Below are 22,117 nucleotides of genomic sequence, written 5' to 3'. Positions count from 1 at the left end.
CGCCAGCGGCAGGCGCTTTTTAAAAGCGGCAGCCGCCTTCCTACCGCCTTCGTTCCGCGGCCGGCCCGCAGGCCAGCCGCCGTTATACCGAAGGCAGACCTTCCGCGGCCCGTCGGAGGCAAACGCTATTTTCGAGCGAGCTGTCCCGCAGCTTATTGCACTTATATATATTTTTAATATTTATAGCATTCAGTTTATCAAGAATAATGATTGATCAAACCAGACAAATTTCCATTTGGCATTTTAATTCCACATTTCAAAGTACAATAACCGTCATTAAAACAAGATGTCAGATCACTGAAATATAACAGAAAAATACAAATACATATATACATATACATACACACACACACACACACACACTAACATGCAGGTTTCCAATTAAATTTTGGTTAAAAAAAAAAACACTTGTAAAAAAACACAATTTTAACAATTACAATACTTGCTAATAATATAGGGGGTCAGCTCTGGGATGAAAAGAATTACCAGTAAACAAGTAATGAGGATATTTGGTACCAAAGAAAGTGAAGGATACCAAATAATTTGAGGTATAACATCATATTTACAAGTGATTTCTAACAATAGGATAAGTGGTAATAATTTAGAGTAAAGCTCTGGAGTAGAATATACCATTATAACTGCAATGCTGACCTGTGGCACAAGTATTTACAAGCTATATTTAACAATAGAATAACAGTTAAGCACTGTGACGGAATGAAGTAGAATATTTGGTACCAGGTAATGTGCAATATCAAGTATCAGAGGTATGAAATAGTATTCCAAGCTATTTTTAATAGAATAACAGTTAAGCACACTGATGGAATGAAGGTAGAATTTTTGGTACTAGTTCATGTGCAATATAAAATATCAGGCACGAAATAGGATTTACAAACTATAATAGAATCGTTAAGCACTGACGGAATGAAATAAGCCAATACTGAAGTCACGGCAAGTAGAATATTTGATACCAAATAATGTGCAGATATCAAGTATTAGATGTATAATCTAGGATTTACAAGCTATATTTAAAAATAGAATAGTTAAGCACTGTAACAAGGCTTTTTTAGAGGTCTTGATGTTACTGACTGCAGGATAAAAAAAGGGTTCCAGTTGTCAGTGATGCTGGGGTGTCAGCCTAGGTTTAAGGGGTCAGCTGTGGGTCCCTCTCAGCTGTGCAGCGCCTTTTTCCACCTTCACAGTCAGATGCTCCATTCAGGTAACGCGTAACGTTAACCTGGATCGCTTCAACAGTGGCATCCTGGGTCGCCGGGTTCTTCCGGATGGCTCCTGTAGAAAATAAAGAGCTGTCATTACATTTGAATGGCATAAGGTCATACACATCTACTTAAATATAAAAAAAATATCCAACTTACTTTGAACAATGGTCTTCAGGAAAAGGTCTCTAAAACATGCTTTATCCCCTACACCAGCCCAGGTTGTATTGATGGAAAGGTGATTAGAGAAGATACTCTGAAGCATTCGCCACACGGTTGTCTTTAGGTCCCTCCCACATGCGATTTCCAAAAACCGAAGCTGAAAATACAAAAAAACAAAAGTGTAACAAATTACATTTCTCTGAAGCTTCTCATAAATTTAAAATGTAACAGGCTGTGGATTCAGACTGTAGAATATGCAGTGTACAATCTTAATTTTACTTTTTAGAAGAAAAAAAAATGACTGTTTTTTTTTTTTTTACTATGGCGTTATAAACGAAATCAGCACACTTACAAATCGTTCCTGGAGCTCTTTATCCTGCCTCATACTGTTGTCAAGTAACGCCGAATCTTCCTGGGTGTCTAGGGGGAGTAACAGATCCCCTGGCAGGGATAACTCTCCAACAGACACATTGGCACTGAAAATGTTGCAGCATAGTGTCCATTTTGTTGTCCATGCTACGCACAACATCACCAAACTCTCCAAGACGTTGCAGCATTGGGGTCTGATCTGCACCTGCAGGGGTTCCCAGAATAAAAGAATAAAGTAGTCAGTCCTGGTCCCTCAATTACTAAACTATGACAGTTATATCTAGGTCTACTACATGTACAGGTGACCCCAGTGGGAATTAAACCAACAACCAACGCCTGCGTTGTTTGCAAGTTGTACCTGATTGCCCAGTGCGAGCAAACGTCTTCAACATTGTCCCAACTTGCTTAACCTGCTCTCGAAGTGAGCCGCTGTTATCTGAAGCTACAAAATGAAAGGCATATGGTAATTTTGGACCTACATCACACACAAAAAAAGTTAAATTTAAGAAAGTGTGCATGTTCTCACCTGCTGGTGCATTGCTTTCCCTCAGGGCTTGTTTTTCCATTCTGGAGTCTCTGGAAATCTACATAAAAAAAAAAATACAACTAAAGGCACTATTTTCAATACTGTTAAAACGCTGGACACTAAGACATAGGCCTAGAATATACCTTCATAGCAGAAAACTTCATGCTGTACACGAGGTGCCAGGGGGGTCCAAGGGCCAATAACTGAGCGATGACTTTCTCCTATTGTTTAATCAGGCCCCCAAGGAAGTTTTCAAATGGGAAGCATGAGATGTTATCAAGGACACCATACTGTTTGGCATCTTGTCTGAGGTGCACCAAACCAATCCATGCATGTTGTATGTCACATGTTCTATTCCATAAAGCTTGCTGCAGTGATCAAAGAGAACCAATATTAACCACTGTTGCTACATTGTGAACTGAACTAGCAGCATACTTGTTCAGACAAACAAAATAATTTACACAACTTATATACATTATTATGTTATGTTTTGTTAGAAAAAAACACAAGTTATACGTAGTCTTTCTAGATGTAAAGCTTTGGCTAACTACTGTAAGTAGCGAATTACATTTCTACATGTAACGTTACTAGCAACATTGCTTAACCTCAGTGTGTACTGTAACAATGGCAAAACAGCATGTGTTAGCTAACGTTAGCTACTGGACTAGCAGCATACTGCAAGAACAAAGATTACTAACTTAGATATTTTAAAAAGATAAACTAAAAACAATGTAAACATAATACTGCGTTACACAAAAAGGAAACATATACTTACTTAAACTATGGTAGTCGATAACTTTGCTAGCTAGCAAACTGTAGGCTGTAGTAACTTCGGCAATCTTCTTCTTCTCTTGATTAATGGCGGATTGTAAGTTGTAACCAACTTTTAGGTGCATACCGCCACCTACCGTACAGGAGTTTGTAACACCGTGCTATTTAAGTGTTCTAATCTAACTGCGGCAAACTGATGCAATGTGCTCTAGTCATATTGTTAGGAGAGGGGCCAGACTCAGTGGCTCCAGTGCATCATCGAGCCACCGTTTTAGCCCCGCCCAAAAAATCCTGAACACAGCAGTGCAAAACTGTACGGTCTAACTCCACAATTCAGTACTTCACAGTTCACAGTCTTTGTAATGTGTTTTAGTAATACATTTTTAACATTTATATGTTATGTGTTTAGATTTTTTTTAATTGCCTTTAAAAAAATAATCTGCTAAATTGTTCATACCATTAATTAAATATCTATTTTAAAACCTAATAAGAAATATATTTCTTGCCAAGTAAGTTTTATTGCCAAATTATTTTTGGTTTATTGGTGCATGTCTCAAATGTGCATCAATCAAAGAAATGTAAATAATTTGTACCTGCATAAAATAATTAAATATATTTTACTGTATAATCTTCAGAGTTTCAAAGTAATTTAAATGTCATTTCCTAAACCTTATCATGGAATCAAGAGTCAAGAATCTGTTATAGCCTAAACCCTAATGGCTTTGGAGCAAAAAAAAAAAAAAAATAGCCATGGCTGGTCGATTTTGAGAGTAGAAATCCTTGTATTTCAAAGCGGCTTGCCGCCAGCCGGCCGCGGTCCATTAGACGGAGGCAACCGCCAGAGAAAATGAAGCAGTCGGCTCGCCAGCTATTCGCCGGCGGCATCTCGCAAAAAATGGGAGTGACGAATTCGGCGGCAAACGTTTCATCCCCGCCAGCGAGACGCACCTATAGCCGACAGCTTAGGGCCGGCGGCAAAAAGAAGCCGTGCGGATAGTTTTTGCTATCTGGGAAAGCTTACACATTTACCCAAATTATTATATGCATGTTTAACCGAAGCTAATTTGGGTGGGTTTGTCCCATCCCCAATGTCACTTCTCTTTCTTTTACGGCCATGACGAGAACATCGATCTCCTCGGCTGTGAACCGATTCTGAAGCGCGCCTGGTAAATGCGCCGTTATAATAGTATTGCGCCATGGAACAAGCGCACCTCGTTCATCATGCTCTTAAAGGGAATGTGATATAAAGCTCTTATTGGTTTGTTTCCCGTTACGCCCAAACCACACCTATGAATAATGAAGCTACTTCAGACCAACCCCTTTTAGATTTGCGCCAGGCGCAAGAGGCATTTATCCCGCCGGGAAAATAGCAACAGAGCCGGGATCCGCCCACAAAGTTACTTGCGCTTTGCGCTTTGACACTTGCGTTTCAGCATTCATATGGATGGCCAGACATAGAACCAACAATCACACCGATGGGCGGCCATCAGACAGGAATATGTAATTTTTTTCTGTAATTTTTCCTAGCACACACACACACACACACACACACACACACACACACACACACACACACACACACACACACACACACACACACACACACACACATATATATATATAGTGTGTGTGTGTGTGTGTGTGTGTGTGTGTGTGAGAGAGAGTGTGCTAGGAAAAATTACAGAAAAATTGGCAGTCTATTTATATTTATACTGTATAGGACAATTGTACAGGTGTTTAGTTGTTCCTGTAATTTTTGCAGTGTGTGTGCTAGGAAAACATTAAAAAAAACTAAACAACTGTACAATTGTCCAATATATACAAATATAAATACATATATATACAAATAAATAAATACATAAATAGCATCGTCTTTTCAGACTGCAATGCATTTACATTATAAAACAAATGGGAAAAACAGACACTCACTCACACACACACACACACACACACACACACACATAATGTGTGCATACATATTATTTATAGCAACTCACCGATATAAAATTGTATCATCTTTTCCGTCCTCAAGCATATCGCGCTCGTCGTTGTCTTCACTCTCCTCAATTTCATCATCGCTGCTTCGAGTGATTTCAAATAAAACATCTTCAGTAGAAAAAAACGTCTTTTGACGATCCATTTTATGACAGAATACGGCCAGTAAGTAAGACGTATGGCAAGCCATTTTGGCATTTAACAGGTAGACTGGATATGTGTTGCAGATATCTGTAATTCAGTTTTGCCTAGTCAAAAAGAACATTTCAGATATCCGCAACTACATTCTTCCTATCCATAATTGTCATTTCAGATATCCACAAAGACATTCTTCCTAGGACAAATGACGTCACGTTTACCATTCATTTGTATGGGGTTTATCATTACAGATATCTACAATTCATTTGCAGATATCCACTATGTGAATTACGGATATCTGCAACTGAATTGTAGATATCTGTAATTCCAGTTTGAGATATCTACAATTTGATTCTGACTAGTCATAACTCCAGTTCAAGATATCTTTAATTCACCTCAATTCAAGATATCTACATGTTCCTTTTCAGATATCTTAAAATAAGTTTTGACTAGGCGAAATTATGTTGTAGATAATTAATGGGTTCGCTAGGGTCGCTATATTTGTGTCATGCTGGAAACATGGGAACATTTTAGCCAAGAATTACTGCTGACACAGTTATGCATTTGTGTTTACAGGAGGATCTGGTGGCCGAAGGGAAAACCCTATTTGGCAAGCAAAACTTTTCCTCCTTCCAGGGCCAGATAATGGTTTTCTGCCCCCCACAATAGAACTTGAGGAACTTGCTAAACATGGATTAGGTAAATATGAGATTAAAGCACATAAGAATTGAGTTTTACTTACTTTTACACCTTATTATCTAACCTGCTAATGGGCTGCTTTGAATTTGATGTTAGCTTTAGTCTGTATGGTACCATTAGTTATACTGTTGTTATATTGGTAAACATTTGAGTGTTAAAATACATTTAACATTTGTTTTAAAGAAATATTGTAAAAGTTTACTCTGATGCTTTTCCATAACAGTTTCCATGTAGCCATTTTTAATAGTTACACCTATGCAACACTTTCTCATGCCAAGGCATCACTTTGAAAGTGTCCAGGAATGCCTCCCAATGAATCCTTTTGCATCAGCTATCTGAAGTTAGTCAATGGTGGTTATGGTTATTGTGAGTATCTGGGTGGTGCATTCAGAGGCTAAGCTACACCATATATCGTATGTAGGGCTGGTCCGAATACCATTTTTTTGAGCTTCGGTAGTAATGAACATCGAATATTCGAAGCTTCGGAATCTCTATATGTCTCAGACATCCCAAGTCTCCCGGAAGTTCCAGGGTCTCCCGCATATTGATAGCGGCTCCCTGATGCCCGCAAATTAGTTCAAATCTCCCGGAATCTAGAGCTCGGGAGCTCCAAACGGTGTAGCGCGCCCACGACAGAGAGGGAGAGAGAGAGACCTTGCGTATGTGAGCAAATGTGTGTCTGTCTGTCGTTTGCATTTTGATTATTTCAAAAACCGTTCATCCAAACGACTTCACAAGGGAGTGCAGTGTCGTATTTGGTGCAATATAGATAGACGGGCGAGACGCGACACGTTCAGAATTAATAAACTAGAGAACAGCGCGAGCGGGAAGCGGCGCACCTCACGGGAGCAGAGCTTATATGCACGAGAACAGACACTGCACTAGTGATATAAAACACACACACAGATCTGTTAACTTAAGCAATATTTTTAATAAGGTAGTCTAATATTTTTCTCACTAACAAATTACTGACAAAGTAGGGTAGATTTAAATAAAGAAAGCGGCGCGCATCACGCGAGTAGTAGTGGGAAGTTCGGATCATTTTACTGACTCGGATCTTTGAGTCTCGTTCAGCAAAATGAACGAATCTTTTTTCGAGTCATTTCGTTCATTTCAGCATAATATAATTAAAATGGCATGTTAAATATCCCAACACATCTAGTACTTACGAAAATGTTGATTACATTTGTAAAAAGAATAAAAATAAACTATAGGGTAATGTAGCCAAAGCCAAATTATAAGAAACCGAAATGTTTTATTAATTGATTAGTTGTTGGGTCTTAAGTTCAGGCTATTGCAGTCTGATTCTGTTGGTTCACCTCACCTCCTGATCCGAGACGTTCTTTCCTTTGCAACTTCATATTTATCAGGTTAGTTCTCCTCTCGTGTCTCGAGACGTTAGTTGTCGACTCGCCAGTGTCTGACTCGGATCTGTCTGGGCCGCGTGATTTTTTTTCCCAAACCACTTCAGCGGAAATCCCGCCCTGCAGCCGATTTCATTGGTTTAGGTTACAGTGACGGGTAGGTTTAGGGATCAGTGTTTGGTGTAGGCAATCAGTACAGTGATTGACATGACCAATGAAAACTTTTAAATCGGCTGCAGGGCGGGATTTCCACTGAAGTGGTTTGGGAAAAAAAATCACGCGTGTGTGATACAGCAGGGCCGGAAAGAGAAATGATTAGTTCATCTTTCGAATCTCGAGTTCGGGTTCGGCCGGGTCCGAGTCTTTCGTTCTTCCTGTCAGTCACATTGAGGCTATGCTGTCTGTACCGGAAAGAGAAATGATTAGTTCATTTTCTTTGAGTCTCGAGTTCGGGTTTTAAATCCTTCGTTCTTTTGTCACGTGACCGCTGGTATCTCGCATCAAATGCAACATTAGATTCCTATTATTGACTGCATCTGAATGTATATTGTTTTATATTTAGGAATTAAAATACAAAATATGTGCAATAAACATTATCTGAAAAATAAAAGTTCCATCTTATTAGCCCTGTCCATCTCTTTTCTAAATGTTTCTTGTGCATCTGTGGTGTGTTTTATTATATATTATACATTAATTAACTACTATTATATTATACATTAACTACGTGCTTGTTTGTAAAAAGGTTGTGAATTAGTAGGCTATTCAATACGTTTACAAGTCACGTGACAAAAGAACGAAGGACTCAAACCCGAAGACTCGAAAAAATGAACTAATCATTTCTCTTTCCGGTACTGACACAGCATAGCCTATATGGGACTGACAGGAAGAACGAAAGACTCGGACCCGTCCGACCCCGAACCAGATGAACTAATCATTTATCTTTCCGGTACAGACAGCATAGCCTCTATGTGACTGACAGGAAGAACGAAAGACTCGTACCCGTCCCAAACCCGAAGACTCGAGAGATATGGGTTCTGAATCTGTACTGGAAACAGGAATGATTAGGGCCGTTTCTCAATATGCCTTCTTGTCTGTACTTGTGTTCTTGTGGATTTGTGAAACGTCATCAGTCGCTGCCCAAGTACTGTCTCAATACACAAGTTTGCATTTTGGCAAGAACGGTTAAAAATCCCGGAAGTGTTCTTGACACGCCCATTTTACCGAGGATGCATCGGTTGGTAACTTGTGTGAACTTGACGGCAGAAATATCCCAGCATTCATTTCGGCATTCGAGGAAGGAGCGGGGAGCAGAAAGGCAGAACAACAGTAGGTCGTTTTTCTACAATTTCCTATGCTATTTCATCACTAAATTCACTTCTGAGAACATTTGATGCGAGAAATCTACTGTGTTGATTTCAAATATTGCCATTTTTACGAAAATTTATGGCGAATCGAAAATATGCTCAAACATTTTCGGTAGTGAAGAATCTCCATAAGCGCACACGGGTGTAGCTAGCGAGCCAACCGGCCAGTCATGCTAAAAACCTGGCTGTTATCATTAATAATTCTTGTTATGTTTGCGTACTGAAGACGGCGCTGTGCGGGGGTATTGCGCAATACCAGCAAGAACACATCGCCTCAAACTGTCAGCAGCGTTCTGTGTGCTCGTCACCTTGTAAGTTCATTCTTCCAAGAACAACCAGCAAGAGCGTTCTCCCCAAGAACACAAGTCCGTTCTTTGCATTCTTGGTTTTGAGAAACGGCCTAGTTCTTCTGTTGCGCAATGCGCATGCGCGGTCAACACAAAATGAACGAATCACTCTCTGAGACAACTCGGTAGTCCCGAGTCATATTAAAGATTCGTTCAAAATGAACGAATCGTTCATGAACGACACATCACTACACGCGAGCAGGGCTTATGTTCCGAGAATGGACACTGCACTAGTGATATAAAACGGGTCACACAGGTCTTTTAAAGGGGTCATATAATGCCAATTTTGTACAAGTTAATGTTTATTAATATAAATTGTACTGGTGATTGTTTTTTGTTTTTTTTTACACATTGAATCTTGGAAAAAAATATAGACCGACCTACCTTTTTTTTTTTTTTTTTTTTTTACTAATGAATGCGTTACTTTGCCCCAAGGAACCGATTATACTGATGTTTACATTTCCATTTTTAGGAAAACCTGTGCATGAGTCAACGGAGGCTGGACGCACAAACTCAAAGATTGAGTTAAACTGGAGTTTATCTGAATTGAACAACTTTGTTTGCCAAAGCTACCCTCTCATCAGTTTAAATTTGGTTGGCTTTGAATTGGCAAGGACAGGCAAAGGACGCAAGATCCAGAAATTAGAAGTTAGTTCTGTGAAGGAACTAAAAGCAGTTGTTGGCAAAAGCAGACTTTACATCGTGCCACGAGCCACTGTCTTGCAGGTTTGAAATTATACACAGGGATTTATATCTTACTATCATATAAATGTGTTCTCTGTAATGTCTATAACTGAAGTTACCCTCTCTACCATCAGGTAACATCACCACTCTCTGCCATGTCCCAGAATTCAGTAGAGGAGACCTCACAAGTGCTTTTAGATCAGGTCCATAACAAAAATCATTAGATGTGCAATAATTTTAATGTCCATTATGCACTTTGTAGTGATGAGGCAAATACAAATATAAACTCTGTTTTTATTGTCTTTTTCTTATATGTATTATGATATGGGGTGATAATTGTTCAATTATTCCAAATGAATAGATTAAGATCCACAAATAAATGTAAAGAGTTTCACAAATTATAAAACTCACAAATAAATAAAATGAGATTTGCAAATAAGAATATATATGTACAAATGTGTTTCATGCCACAAACACAACTCTGCCTGGCATTTATTTGTGAGCCGCTTTCTGTGCATTTGTAAATCCCCTCACGAATTTGTGGATTTTGAAACACTTTGGACAAAGCAAATGTGCAAATGATGTGTCCTCCGTAGTTGCGTGTAGTAGCCGCTACTTCAGAAGAAGAACGGGCATCCATTTACTATCAATTAATCATTGTGTCGCGCTGCGCCGCATCCACTAGAAACTATCACGAATTATGAATTTTCATGTAGCCAGCATAGTCAATAAAGAAGATTATACGTCATATATCTTCAGGGAAGAAAACAGACGTCATGGGCAAAATTGTTAACATTGCAAACATGTTAGTTTTACATGATTTAAAACTGCTACGGCAGCAGGGAAGATAATCGGCTATTTGCTTTTGACGCACCACTTGAGTCCGGTAGAAAGGGTGTTATGATGCTCGGGATCTGTGATCATAATTTGTGTGTAATCCTGAGTTACTAATAAAGAATAATAAATATAAAAAAGCCTTAAACTCATAAAGACTTAAACAGTCTTTTGGAAACGGGGTGTTTTAACCACACAACCAGCTAATTTGAATGAAGCTCCCATTACAGCTTTCAGGGGTTGCAAATATCTGCAAAATTAATCAGATCCTGTGCTGCGTTCCAGTCTACTTTTAGACATGCACTTGCGAACTTCCCTAAGCACTTCCCCTCGGGGGAATCCCTGTCGCCATTTTGAAGTGCGTTCCACTTCGTGAAGTGGACGAGGGAAGTTTATATGGACAGACACTCGTTCCCTCGATTTTGACCGAGGGAGCGAGTCTACTTCATATATACACTTCAGGCAGTTCCATATACCACAATGCAACACGATTGTGACGTCGCCGCCGATCTCGTCTAATCACCACAAACAACTCTGATATATTAATTAGATTTTTTATATATATAAAACAATCCAAACACACCTATATATATTTGGATGCTGCATTAAACAAATTCTTAAAGGGAAAAAAATTGTAAATAATAAATCAACTCCATAGCTGATTCCAAGTGATCAAGGGCTTAGGACGTTCCAGTTCAGCCCATTGCAGTTTCCGCCAGAAGTGGACACTCGTGCAACGTAAGCAATGACGCACATCCGAGTGAACGAGACGGAGGGAAGTTAGCGAGTGAAGGGCATGTCAATTTTGGACTGGAACGCAGCCCAGTTCTCGCTCTGAGTGTAAAGCATAACGTGATTGGTTGTAGTGAGAACGTGCTACAATTGGTCAGCTCAATGTGGCCAATCTGATTGGCTTAGGTAAACGGTGGGTGGTGTCCACTTATTTGTGGATTTGTCTGCACGTAGACACTAGAAGTGTTTCAAAATCCACAAATGCGTAAGGGGATTTACAAATGCACAGAAAGCGGTTCACAAATAAATGCCAGGCAGAGTTGTGTTTGTGGCATAAAACACATTTGTACATGTATATATTTTTATTTGCAAATCTCATTTTTTTTATTTGTGAATTTTGATATATTTTTGTGAATTTCTTAACATTTATTTGTGGATCATAATCTATTTATTTGGAATAATGGAACAATTCTCACCCCATACTAAGATGCATCTATTTATTCTGTGTGATATTCAGTTACATTCCCTAGGATAACAGTTTTTGTCATTTTTCTAATGTATTGTTTCCACTACGAATGTGTTCACTTGCTGAAGGAGAAATCATTTGGATTTTCTGTGTACTACCAGGTGGCATCCACATCCTCTGCCATATCCATGAATTAATTCCCACCACTCTCAATTGCTCCAGTCCAAGATGAGACCGTGCCTGTGGCTGACAGCACCCTAGCTCAAAGTGTGGCTGCAAATCAGGTTACCAATTTTGACACTGTATAGGATCTATTTTTTTTTAAGCATTTATTCATTTTATGTGTGTAGTATTTTTATGGTGATTTGTGAGAAATTGCTTTTTTATTTATTTTTTGTTAATGCTTTGCTTTAGGCTCTTCAAGAATGGCGAGCAATACGTGCCCAGCAAGACCATGAGTATAATACAAGTTTGTTGGTGGATCAGGAGAAGGTAATACTTTCAAGTTCGATTTATGTAAGATTTACATTCTTTTACAGAATGCATACATACTTTTAATGTGGTCTTTTAATAGGAGAGGAAGAAACGAGCCTATCAGGCCTGTGAGGAAAGACGTCAAAAGGTTTGTGTTTATGGTATATTAGTTTGATAAACTAGCTGAAGGTTTTTATTTTTTTAATGAGAGATCACATTTCAGGCTATTGAGGCAAGACGTCAGCGAATGTCTGCATGTGAGGAACCCTCAGATGGGGTGTTAATCAAATTTAAATACCCAAATGGACACATCAATATGAGGAAATTCAGCTTGTCGGAGCCAATCCAGGTGATGTGTGTTCAGCTTAAGAAAATATCAAGTGTCTTCTCAGTGGTTCAGTGAGTTGTAAAACTTGACTGGTGTAACACTGTTTCTCATTCTTTTTAGATCTTGTTTGACTTTGTGGGGCAAGATGATATTGCCAGTGAAATCTTTGTGGTGCAAGAAGCCACATCATCAAGATCAGTTGAGAGCAGTTCTTCCGGGTCAATGATGGATCATGGCATAAAAGCATCCTCAACTCTATATGTGCTTTGGTTTTCAAATCAGCATGTACAGGTAATTGTGTTACATTTATTTCCAGTCTCAAATGAAAACGGAATGCGTTTTGTTTGTGGAAGCTCATGTATTGTGCATGTTTGTCTTCAGGAAATTCTCTCAGATCAACAAAATGGAGCTTATGCCCTACACCATACATCCTATGGTCAGTCATCACTGTCCGAGACCTCCACCCAGCCAAGTCTCTTTGTGCACTCTCTCCAGCCACTGCTGTCCGAGCCCTCCACCCGCTCACTGCTGTCCGAGCCCTCCACCCGCTCACTGCTGTCCGAGCCCTCCACCCGCTCACTGCTGTCCGAGCCCTCCACCCGCTCACTGCTGTCCGAGCCCTCCACCCGCTCACTGCTGTCCGAGCCCTCCACCCTCTCACTGCTGTCCGAGCCCTCCACCCAGCCAAGTCTCTTTGTGCCCTCTCTCCAGCCACTGCTGTCCGAGCCCTCCACCCGCTCACTGCTGTCCGAGCCCTCCACCCTCTCACTGCTGTCCGAGCCCTCCACCCAGCCAAGTCTCTTTGTGCCCTCTCTCCAGCCACTGCTGTCCGAGCCCTCCACCCGCTCACTGCTGTCCGAGCCCTCCACCCGCTCACTGCTGCCCGAGCCCTCCACCCTCTCACTGCTGTCCGAGCCCTCCACCCAGCCAAGTCTCTTTGTGCACTCTCTCCAGCCACTGCTGTCCGAGCCCTCCACCCGCTCACTGCTGTCCGAGCCCTCCACCCGCTCACTGCTGTCCGAGCCCTCCACCCAGCCAAGTCTCTTTGTGCCCTCTCTCCAGCCACTGCTGTCCGAGCCCTCCACCCGCTCACGGCTCAATCTGTTCTCACAACCACAAGAAATCCTGACTCTTCATGATGAACCTTCACTCCCTCCTTCATCTGCCCAGGAACCAATCATTATTCTTGATGAACAAGATGAGACTGTTTCACAAAATCAGTCTCCTGTATCAACACATCACCTCGGAGGACCTGTGGATGAGTATGTTTTTCTCATTAACTTGACTTTTTTTTTTTTTTTGTGCATGTAGATTTTTCTATTTCTTTATCCTGTTACATTTAATCAGGTGGTTAAAATAAAATGCATGAACTTCTTTGGTTGCAGGATTGATCTACAGACCATATTGAAAAAAATGGTCAGCAAAGTTGATGGAAGCTTCTGTCCAACAAGCAACCAAATAAATGTGTGCAGGGATAATGTTTTACTGTGTAGCCTGCGGGCGTTCAAGCGTAGGTTCTTCAACCCTGAAGCAAAATTGGATGTTGTGTTTGTGGATGAAGATGACAATGGTGAAGGGGCAGTTGACGAAGGCGGCCCGACAAGAGAATACCTAAGGCTGTTGATGAGGGCTGTCCACCAGTCAAATATCTTTGAGGGACATGAGAAAGACCGGCAGTTGTCTCTTGATACTCAAGGTAGGGAAGCCCAAATTCTTAGGACTGTCGTCATTCAACTGGCAGATTTCTAGAAATGTATAACCCGTTTAAAAATGCTTGCCCCCTTATTTCTCCTGTCTGATTTATTGTTTATTCTGTTTGGTTTTTATATGTTGGCAGGTGTCATCCTTTGTTATTGTCTGTCTATCGTCTTTTATTTGTTTAATAATTTTGCCTTGATTTGTTAATTCTTGGTTGGGATTCTTCCATGATTCTTCGTCTTTTAATGTACTGAAACAACTTTTTACATGTTTTGAAAGGTGCAATTAAGTTATTATTTGTAGTAGCACTAATATTAATCATAGCTTTAAAATATTGCTCTGCTGTAATGCTGCTTAATGTAATGCTTCTTAATACTGTAAGGAACACAGCTTTTTGGAAATATTAATAATCAATAATAACTTGTTATTATTAATTATGAATATTTGGGTCAGTTAATTGGATTAACTTGATGTGGCTGAATTAATATTAGAATCAATTAATCAGTTCGTCCAACGAACTCTTTTGATTATTAATTTATTTTAAGAAAAGGGTATCTTCCATGGCCACAGAAGAATAATTATTTCCTTTGAGGTCGTAAAAGTCTGTTATCAGTCTTAAAGTGTTCTGTAACCGGACACCCGGCTGACAAAGTAACTTCATTTGTGAGGTTAGTTTTGGGGGAGAGTTTCATAGACCTTTATATTCGTTAAATATAATGAATATGAATAATAAGTGTGTGTCTGATTGGTCCAGACCCTACAATACCTTACTGTTACGTTTTTAATTTTAGCTTTGCAGACTAAACTTTACACGTGGGTGGCAAAAATGATTGCTGTGTGTGTAGTCCATGGAGGAGTTGGTCCACACTTCTTTTCTGGAAGGCTTTACCATCAAATCTGTGGGATACCAACACCCCCGGCCACGGTGGATGAAGTTGGTGACCATGCTTTCATGGAACAGTTAATAAAAGTAAGCAGGTGAAAGGCGTTATACTTTGAATGTACAGTACTGTAACAGCCCTATTTTCTATTAACTTTCTATTTATGAGTCGCTTCAAACGTGTTCAGATGCAAGTGGAACTGCTGTATAAAAGCAGGTTACCTGCGTCACTCGGCCTTCTGCCTTGTGGCTGCGGACGAACCACAGCTGTGAGGATATCCACGAGCATCCTTATAAACACGAGCGCTATATTGATTAAACATCTAATTTATATAGGGAAGGTATCCTTACAAGCCAATTTTGCACTCACTCCGACTCACTCACTATCTTTGTCTTTCTTTTTTCCTTTTAGATACAGGAAGCAGCAACAGTCCGAGAGGCGAACAGTGTAATTGCAGAGGCAGCAGATAGTCTCAGCATAATAGGTGCCTTGAGACATGTGTCCAGTCTGGAGGAGAAGGACTCCCTTGTCCAGTCAGCTGCAGACTTCTTCGTCAATGGAAGATTGGCGACTGCCTTGGACCAGTAAGTGCCTCACCTGTCTTATTTGTCCAAAAAATGAAACCGTCATTGACCCAGGACGATTCACACATTGTCACATGTTTTTATAGGTTTGCTGAGGGGTTAAAAACCCTTGGTTTACTAGAGGAGCTGAGGAAGAATCCGGCAGTGTTCTACAGCATGTTTGTCAGTGAGGAGATTCCACTACAGGCGAAGGACCTAAGCACTTTATTTGACGTAGACTTCTCTGTGCAGGGCAGCAACAGGAGCGACCGTGAAAACATGACAATATGCTTTTGGTGTGACTGGTTAATTGATATTGAAGGTATACTATTAATTGTACAAGTTATGTAGCACAATTATTAGTGGTCATTTTGTTGTCCTGGTTGGCAGAAAAATAAATGCTAATAATGCCATAGTTGAAGTCTGGTTGTGTGAACATTGGTAGCTCCCTTAAACTTGTTCATATTGTTGTAATAGTTCACCAAAATAGTGCTTGACTGAGGCTTTTGTGGTTGATATTTACTAGGGCTGGGTAAAAATATCGATTCATCAATAAATTGCAATTATTTGTTTCTCAATTCAATATCGAATCATCAAATCCTATGAAACATGCTGGAGTTAATTTGTTCTTAAACATTGGTAATACTGCACACATTATTTAAAAATATACTCAGGTAGCCTTAATTACTTGTGTATTTTCTAATTTTTGAATCGATATCGAAGCTAATAAATCAATATCGAATCGAAGCCTCAAGAATCGAAATCGAATCGAATTGTGAAATTCCTAACAATACCCAGCCCTAATATTTACCACAAATTGCTCCAAGTATACCTACAAAAGATTAGGGCTGGGCGACATGGCCCTAAAAATAAAATGAACGCGTTTTAAGGGGTCCAAATTACTGTTTCTCAACACTTTCTTGTGTTACAGAAGGAGAATGCAGTCCAGTCACCCTAGAGAAAGTATTGGAGTTTACATCTGGAGCCTCAACAGTGCCTCCACTGGGATTTCCACACCGTCCACAAATTCAGTTCCTTCATGAGGGCGACAGGATCTTCCCAGAAGCAAATACCTGTGTTCTTGTACTCCGCCTGCCGCTGCACTCTTCCTATGAAGTTTTTAAAAAATGTATGATGGAGGGAATTTTGCAAGCTCCAACCTTTGGCCTCGCATGATGTCACTGTGTGTAAAACTGAATTTCCATTAAGTTTTCACTTGAGCTATATTTGTGCTAGTTTGTGTTTAATTTGTGTTTAGATGCAGTAATTCTGTTCATTTTTCAGGATTAACAGTTCACTTCAGTTGATATTCAATATTAAGTTTTGTTTAGTTAAATTTTTTTTTTTTTTTGTTAATAATTTTAGAATGACTTATATATTTTATTTATTTTGAATATATATATATTTATTTTCTTTGTTTTACAAGACATTTATTGTGTTTATAAACAGACAGTTTGTTCATTATATCACATTCAGTCATACTGACTTCTGTCCCTCCAGCATCTGTCAGACGCTAAGGTGTTTTTGGCAGTTAAACTTCTCTCCTTCTGTCCTCCACTGTTAATCTAAAATCCTCATTCAAGCCATTAAACATGCCATGTTTTTTTCATACATTACCAGTTTATTCATCTTTTCAATCCAATTCAAAAGAGTTAGATCCTTCACTTTTCCAAGTATTCATAGTGAATTTATTTTTCATGCATTTTCAAATCTTGTCTATTGATTCATATTCCATTTAAACCTTAAGATGTTTCATATTTTTCATACATTAAGAGTTTTATTCAAAATGTAAATATCATTCATACTAATTAGATGCTTTTCCACTTTTTTCTATGAATTATAACACCATGGGAGTAGAAGGGAACAAAAATATTGTCAGCCAACAATACTACAATTAAAAAAGACAATCAAAAACAACACCAACAGTGCTGTTAGCTACTGCCATTGTCTGGACTGCCACCCATAACTCTAGCACACCTGGCATATTTTAACAGAAAATATTAAAACTGTTGAAACTAATATATTATTCAGGTCAGAAATACATGCAGCCAATAAACTTTTGTCTCTGGGCTTGGAATTGGACTATACCGGAGTTTGCAAAATACTGACAATTTCAGTACAGCAAGCCTGAAATTTTATCTTTAGATCAGAAATGTGTTGGATTGCATTGTGTACAGATGTCTGTTGTTGCTGAGTGAGGATGAGTTGAGGTGGCTCTACATTAACAGCTGGGAACTCTTCTTCATCAAGTGTAGGAAATGTTTGAATTCCATACTGCGCTAGGATGGCATCAATGTTTTGGTCGCTGTAGGGATTTTCCCCAAACACATTGTTGACAGCTGTGCTGTCTGTTGCAATGTTTTTGAGCATCCCCTCTGTCCAGAGTTGAGTTGGTGTACGATTATTTTCTGTTCGCAATGGATGGAGGTTCCAGGCCTGTCTAAACTGCTCCAGTCTTTTTTGAATTTCGGGAAGATAAACAATATGCAGTGAAAGTCTGTGGACATCATCATCTGGGTTTAGAATCTCTGAATCCTCTAGGGAGTAGAACATAAGGTAAAAGTGTTGCAACACGTGCAAAAATACATCACGCCAAAGGCGTTCAATTCTCTGATTGTGAACGGATTGTCCGGTTATGAAACCTCTGTGTTCTAGTCCTTGAACTAGATGCATGAAGAAAGCCACAAGGATGTTATCACCCCCATGGTCAGATCTGACTCTTGACGGTAGGGCATAGAGGCATGTTGCTTTCAAAAACTGAGAAAGCACTGTTGTGGCACGATTGTCTGTGCTGCAGTTGAGGTAAGTAATCAGACGGGAGTAGCCATCAATTGCACCATGAATCACAAAGCCCCATCTAGAAAGTTGAAAAGCAAACATTAATTGAAAATGATGATACTATTGACAGTAGTCTGGAAACAATATAGCAGTAAACTCCAGTGTTTCACTTGCTGAAGTTCTTTTCGAAATATAAAAAAGTATGACAAGTCTGGTAATAATAACCTTATGAGACGCATGTTCCCATCAATGTGCCACAAACTATTGGGGTAGGGTACATGATAAACACGTCTTGCAACTGTCCGGCTCCATCTCCTTGCAGCAGCAGTAGGATTCACCCGTGTCAACATCTCACGCACCCTGGACCGTTTAACAAGCACACCCTGTGCGCGCAACAGGGCTCTTATCATCTGAAACAGGTTTTTGAAAAGATCAAAGAAATTGACACGATATTCACAAAACAATGGCACACAGATGTGAATTAAATACAGCCTAAAGAGGCATAAAAAATAAAAAAGTTTGGTGCTGGTTGGTTGTCAGTTGAGTTCATGGGTCGGTAGGGAATTTTTTTTTATTTTTATTTTTTTATCCAGTGGCAGCAAGGTATAGGTAGGAAATTATTATTATTATTATTTTATTTTACTTTACAGTAGCGATGGATACTCATTTTATCATAACATAGCCTATAGTTGATTTATAGGCTAACAATAAAAAATGTGTCTGAAAAAATAACGAGGCATTTTAATTGTTTATTAATAAACTATTGTTTTCTAAATGTCGGCTAAAACATATCTCCATCTCCGCTGTAAGGCAGATGCACCTTTAGAGAGAAATGCACCTTTCATACGGATTTAATCAGAAGGCATAGCCTAGCTTTCGATTAGAATTATAATAAAATAAATATTGACGGATTTTCAGATTTTTGTTTATGACCTTTTGCCCCTTTATTAAACATTTCAAATATTCACAAATTAATATAGACATATTTTTTTAGATCTAACTGGTTTTCTAAGGCCAAATTAGAACCTGGAAATTATATTTTCCCCGCATTGCTGAATGAGAAGAGCCATATATGTCTCTGGAACCACAGCCTACAAAGGTGATTTAAAGGTGAGTTAAAGGCTAATGATAATAAATGTGTCTGAAAAAATAACGAGGCATTTTAATTGTTTATTAATTTACTATTGTTTTCTAAATCATTGTCGGCTAAAAACGTAGGCTATCTCCATCTCCGCTGTAAGGCGGATGCACAGAGAGAAATGCACCTTACGGATTTAATCAGAAGGTATTAGCTTTCGATTCGAATTTGTTCGTTTTAAAGTGGACATTTCAAGCTTTAGCCTCCATAGGCTATCTTTTGTTTCAGTTCTCCGCTCCAGTTCACGGAGATCATTAAACCGCGCCTGATTGTTTTATTTTATTTTAAAAGCACAACGTTTTCTTGTTATTGTGAGTTTACGCAAATAAAAGTAGTTGCGAATAATTTATTATTATTTTCTGTATGACCAGAAATTATAGAGTATTTTAAGTTGTTTCCACTGTTGATAGGAAAATGCAAGTGTTCGCGCCCGCGCGCCTCTGGCCATGCAGTGCGCGCTCCACACTCGCACACACACTTGGATATGCGTCAAAATCTTGTGTTTATTTGTGATAATCTTAGCCCTGTATCATTATTGTCCTACCTGTATTATGAATGCATTTGACGAATTGCTTTGTTCCTTTTTTTGGATAAAAGCGTCTTCTAAATATGTAGCTAGGCTATATACCCTAATAAATGTTATAATAATTAGCCTATTATTATTATTTGCGTACACGGACCCAAACACTTCTTCTAAGTTAGGTGACTGGAATATTTCGCAAAACTGCAATGGAAACAGTTTTTGCGCATTTACATTTTCGAATTGCCTGAAAAACCACCTCATGCGAGCGTAACAACTTTTTTGCAATAAACGAGAGTTTTTGCGAAATTGACGTGTTTCCATTGTGCGTAACCTACCTATTTTCAATTCGCAATTTCAATGTGTTTTCAAAGTTTTTTATTTGTGTATTTATTTAATTTGTATTATTTTGTTCCCCAAGCTCATAAAATAAATTTGGGTCGCACATAAATTGACAGGGTCGGTCGGAAACCGGAACCAAACTAAATTTTTTTTTTATGCCCGATAAAGACCACCAATTACCTCATTTCCAGAATTAGGATATTGGCTCTGAAGTTGCCTCACATGTTGTTCTAGTTCACCATCATCTATTGCAGACAGCATACTTCTAACAGGTATACCCAGCAACTTTGACTTCTTGTACAGAAATGATGAGGAGCATCCCAGTATTTCAGCAGTTTTTGCAATTGTATGGCCTTGCTTCAGCAGAAATTCAATGTGTTCTCTGGTAACATCAATGGCTGGTCGGCCTCTTCTCCCTACAAAAAGAAAAAGTCAAATAAGTTTAAGTGTTTAAGCAGCATTGGACTGTTTATTTTTTGTAATTTATAGTATATATCAGCATACCAATTCTCATACATGTATTGAAATTGCATATTGTTAATGAATAGGCCAGCAGGCTACACTGGAAATGGAGAGACTTGTGGAATTGCAAAAATACAGTATTGCTGTGACCAGTGGCAGTGGTGTAAGACCAATAAATTTAATGATTGCATAAATAAGCACATGGATCCATAGCCTATACAGTAAATCAATAAATATAAAGAATTATTGCTAATTAGTATAGCCATAAACCTGAATGTGCAGCGTGGTTGTTTTATCAAACTGATAATATAATTCACATATTAAAGTGTGGCAATACATTATATAACAATTATATTAATACTAATTATAAAAATAACACGAGTTGCTTGATGCAAGTAAATAGTGGTCTAATTATTGTATGGTTTCTATGCTACAATGTCATATATGACATCACTAGGTAGCCGGAAAGAAAGAAAGAAAGAAATAAAGAAAGAGAGAGAGAGAGGAAAAGAAAGAAAGAGTGCGAGAAAGAAAAAAAAACAGAGAGAAAAAAGAAAGAATGAAAGAAAGAGAGAAAAAAGAAAGAGAAAGAAAGAGAAAAAGAAAATGTATGAAAGAGAGAGAGAGAAAGAAAGATAGAGAGAGAGAGAGAGAGAGAGAGAGAGAGAGAGAGAGAGAGAGAGAGAGAGAGAGAGAGAGAGAAATAAAGAGAGGGAAAGAGAAAAAGAAGGAAAGAGAGAAAGAAAGAAAGAGAGAAAGAAAGAGAGAAAGAAAGAAAGAAAAATAAAGAATGAATGAAAGAGAGAGAGAGAGAAAGAAAGAAAGAGACTCAAGCCGTTCTTTCTCGCAGCTGTTTTGGCGGCTGGCTTGACCGTGTACTTTCAAACCGCGGCTGACTTGACCGCAGTCACCGGCGAACCCTTCTACTGTCTATGGGTGAGCCTCAAGAAACCAATATAGATGTTAAAAATTGCCAGATTTCCCATTTAACGTAAATAAATATAATAGATGAATGCAATGATGACTCACCTGAACTAATGCGCCTGACAGAGAAACGTCGTCCTTCCCCAGCATGGAAATTTGCGTCTATGAGAGTTTTCAGTTGAGCCAAACTGCTTTTGAGTTCATTGTTTGTGTCTGGTGATAGCAAATGTTCAATTCTTCCGAGATTTCTTTCACAGTTTTCAATAGAACGACGTTCCCTCTCTCCACAAATCCCCTGTGTGAGGGCTCGTTCAATTTCATGCCATTTTCTGGTGGTTTTTTCG

General features: G+C 39.0%; 1 protein-coding gene and 3 long non-coding RNA genes across 7 annotated transcripts; 3 read left to right on the top strand and 1 right to left on the bottom strand.

Annotated features, from left to right (window-relative positions):
- Positions 1 to 499: 499 nt before the first annotated feature.
- LOC143711384 (uncharacterized) lies at positions 500 to 2,369 on the bottom strand. Of its 3 annotated transcripts, XM_077202825.1 has the most exons (6): positions 2,272 to 2,369; positions 2,156 to 2,187; positions 1,729 to 1,950; positions 1,374 to 1,533; positions 1,179 to 1,287; positions 500 to 976 (listed from the first exon to the last, which is right to left on the bottom strand). In XM_077202825.1, the coding sequence occupies exons 1-6, from the start codon at positions 2,309 to 2,311 to the stop codon at positions 907 to 909; spliced, it is 633 nt and encodes a 210-aa protein (XP_077058940.1). In that variant the 5' UTR covers positions 2,312 to 2,369; the 3' UTR covers positions 500 to 906. The 3 variants fall into 3 exon arrangements, 2 of the variants coding, with proteins under 2 accessions (XP_077058940.1, XP_077058941.1); XM_077202826.1 differs by lacking the exon at positions 2,156 to 2,187; XR_013194836.1 differs by lacking the exon at positions 500 to 976 and having other exon boundaries at positions 1,188 to 1,287; positions 2,104 to 2,187.
- A 3,400-nt stretch (positions 2,370 to 5,769) lies between these two features.
- On the top strand, positions 5,770 to 9,957 carry LOC143712038 (uncharacterized). Its single transcript, XR_013194971.1, has 3 exons — positions 5,770 to 5,874; positions 9,422 to 9,675; positions 9,768 to 9,957. It is a non-coding gene; the product is annotated as an uncharacterized LOC143712038 (long non-coding RNA).
- A 3,571-nt stretch (positions 9,958 to 13,528) lies between these two features.
- On the top strand, positions 13,529 to 15,550 carry LOC143712037 (uncharacterized). Of its 2 annotated transcripts, XR_013194970.1 has the most exons (4): positions 13,529 to 13,729; positions 13,853 to 14,163; positions 14,957 to 15,135; positions 15,458 to 15,550. It is a non-coding gene; the product is annotated as an uncharacterized LOC143712037 (long non-coding RNA). The 2 variants fall into 2 exon arrangements; XR_013194969.1 differs by lacking the exon at positions 13,529 to 13,729 and having other exon boundaries at positions 13,768 to 14,163.
- An 8-nt stretch (positions 15,551 to 15,558) lies between these two features.
- Positions 15,559 to 16,875, top strand: LOC143712036 (uncharacterized). The gene is made up of 3 exons (XR_013194968.1): positions 15,559 to 15,630; positions 15,717 to 15,914; positions 16,547 to 16,875. It is a non-coding gene; the product is annotated as an uncharacterized LOC143712036 (long non-coding RNA).
- Positions 16,876 to 22,117: the final 5,242 nt, after the last annotated feature.

The sequence above is a fragment of the Siphateles boraxobius genome, unplaced genomic scaffold (assembly GCF_051911475.1).
Source record: "Siphateles boraxobius isolate OS27281-9 unplaced genomic scaffold, OSU_SipBor_1 5, whole genome shotgun sequence".
NCBI classification, from domain to species: domain Eukaryota; kingdom Metazoa; phylum Chordata; class Actinopteri; order Cypriniformes; family Leuciscidae; genus Siphateles; species Siphateles boraxobius.
This window is presented reverse-complemented; position numbering and strand designations above follow the sequence as displayed.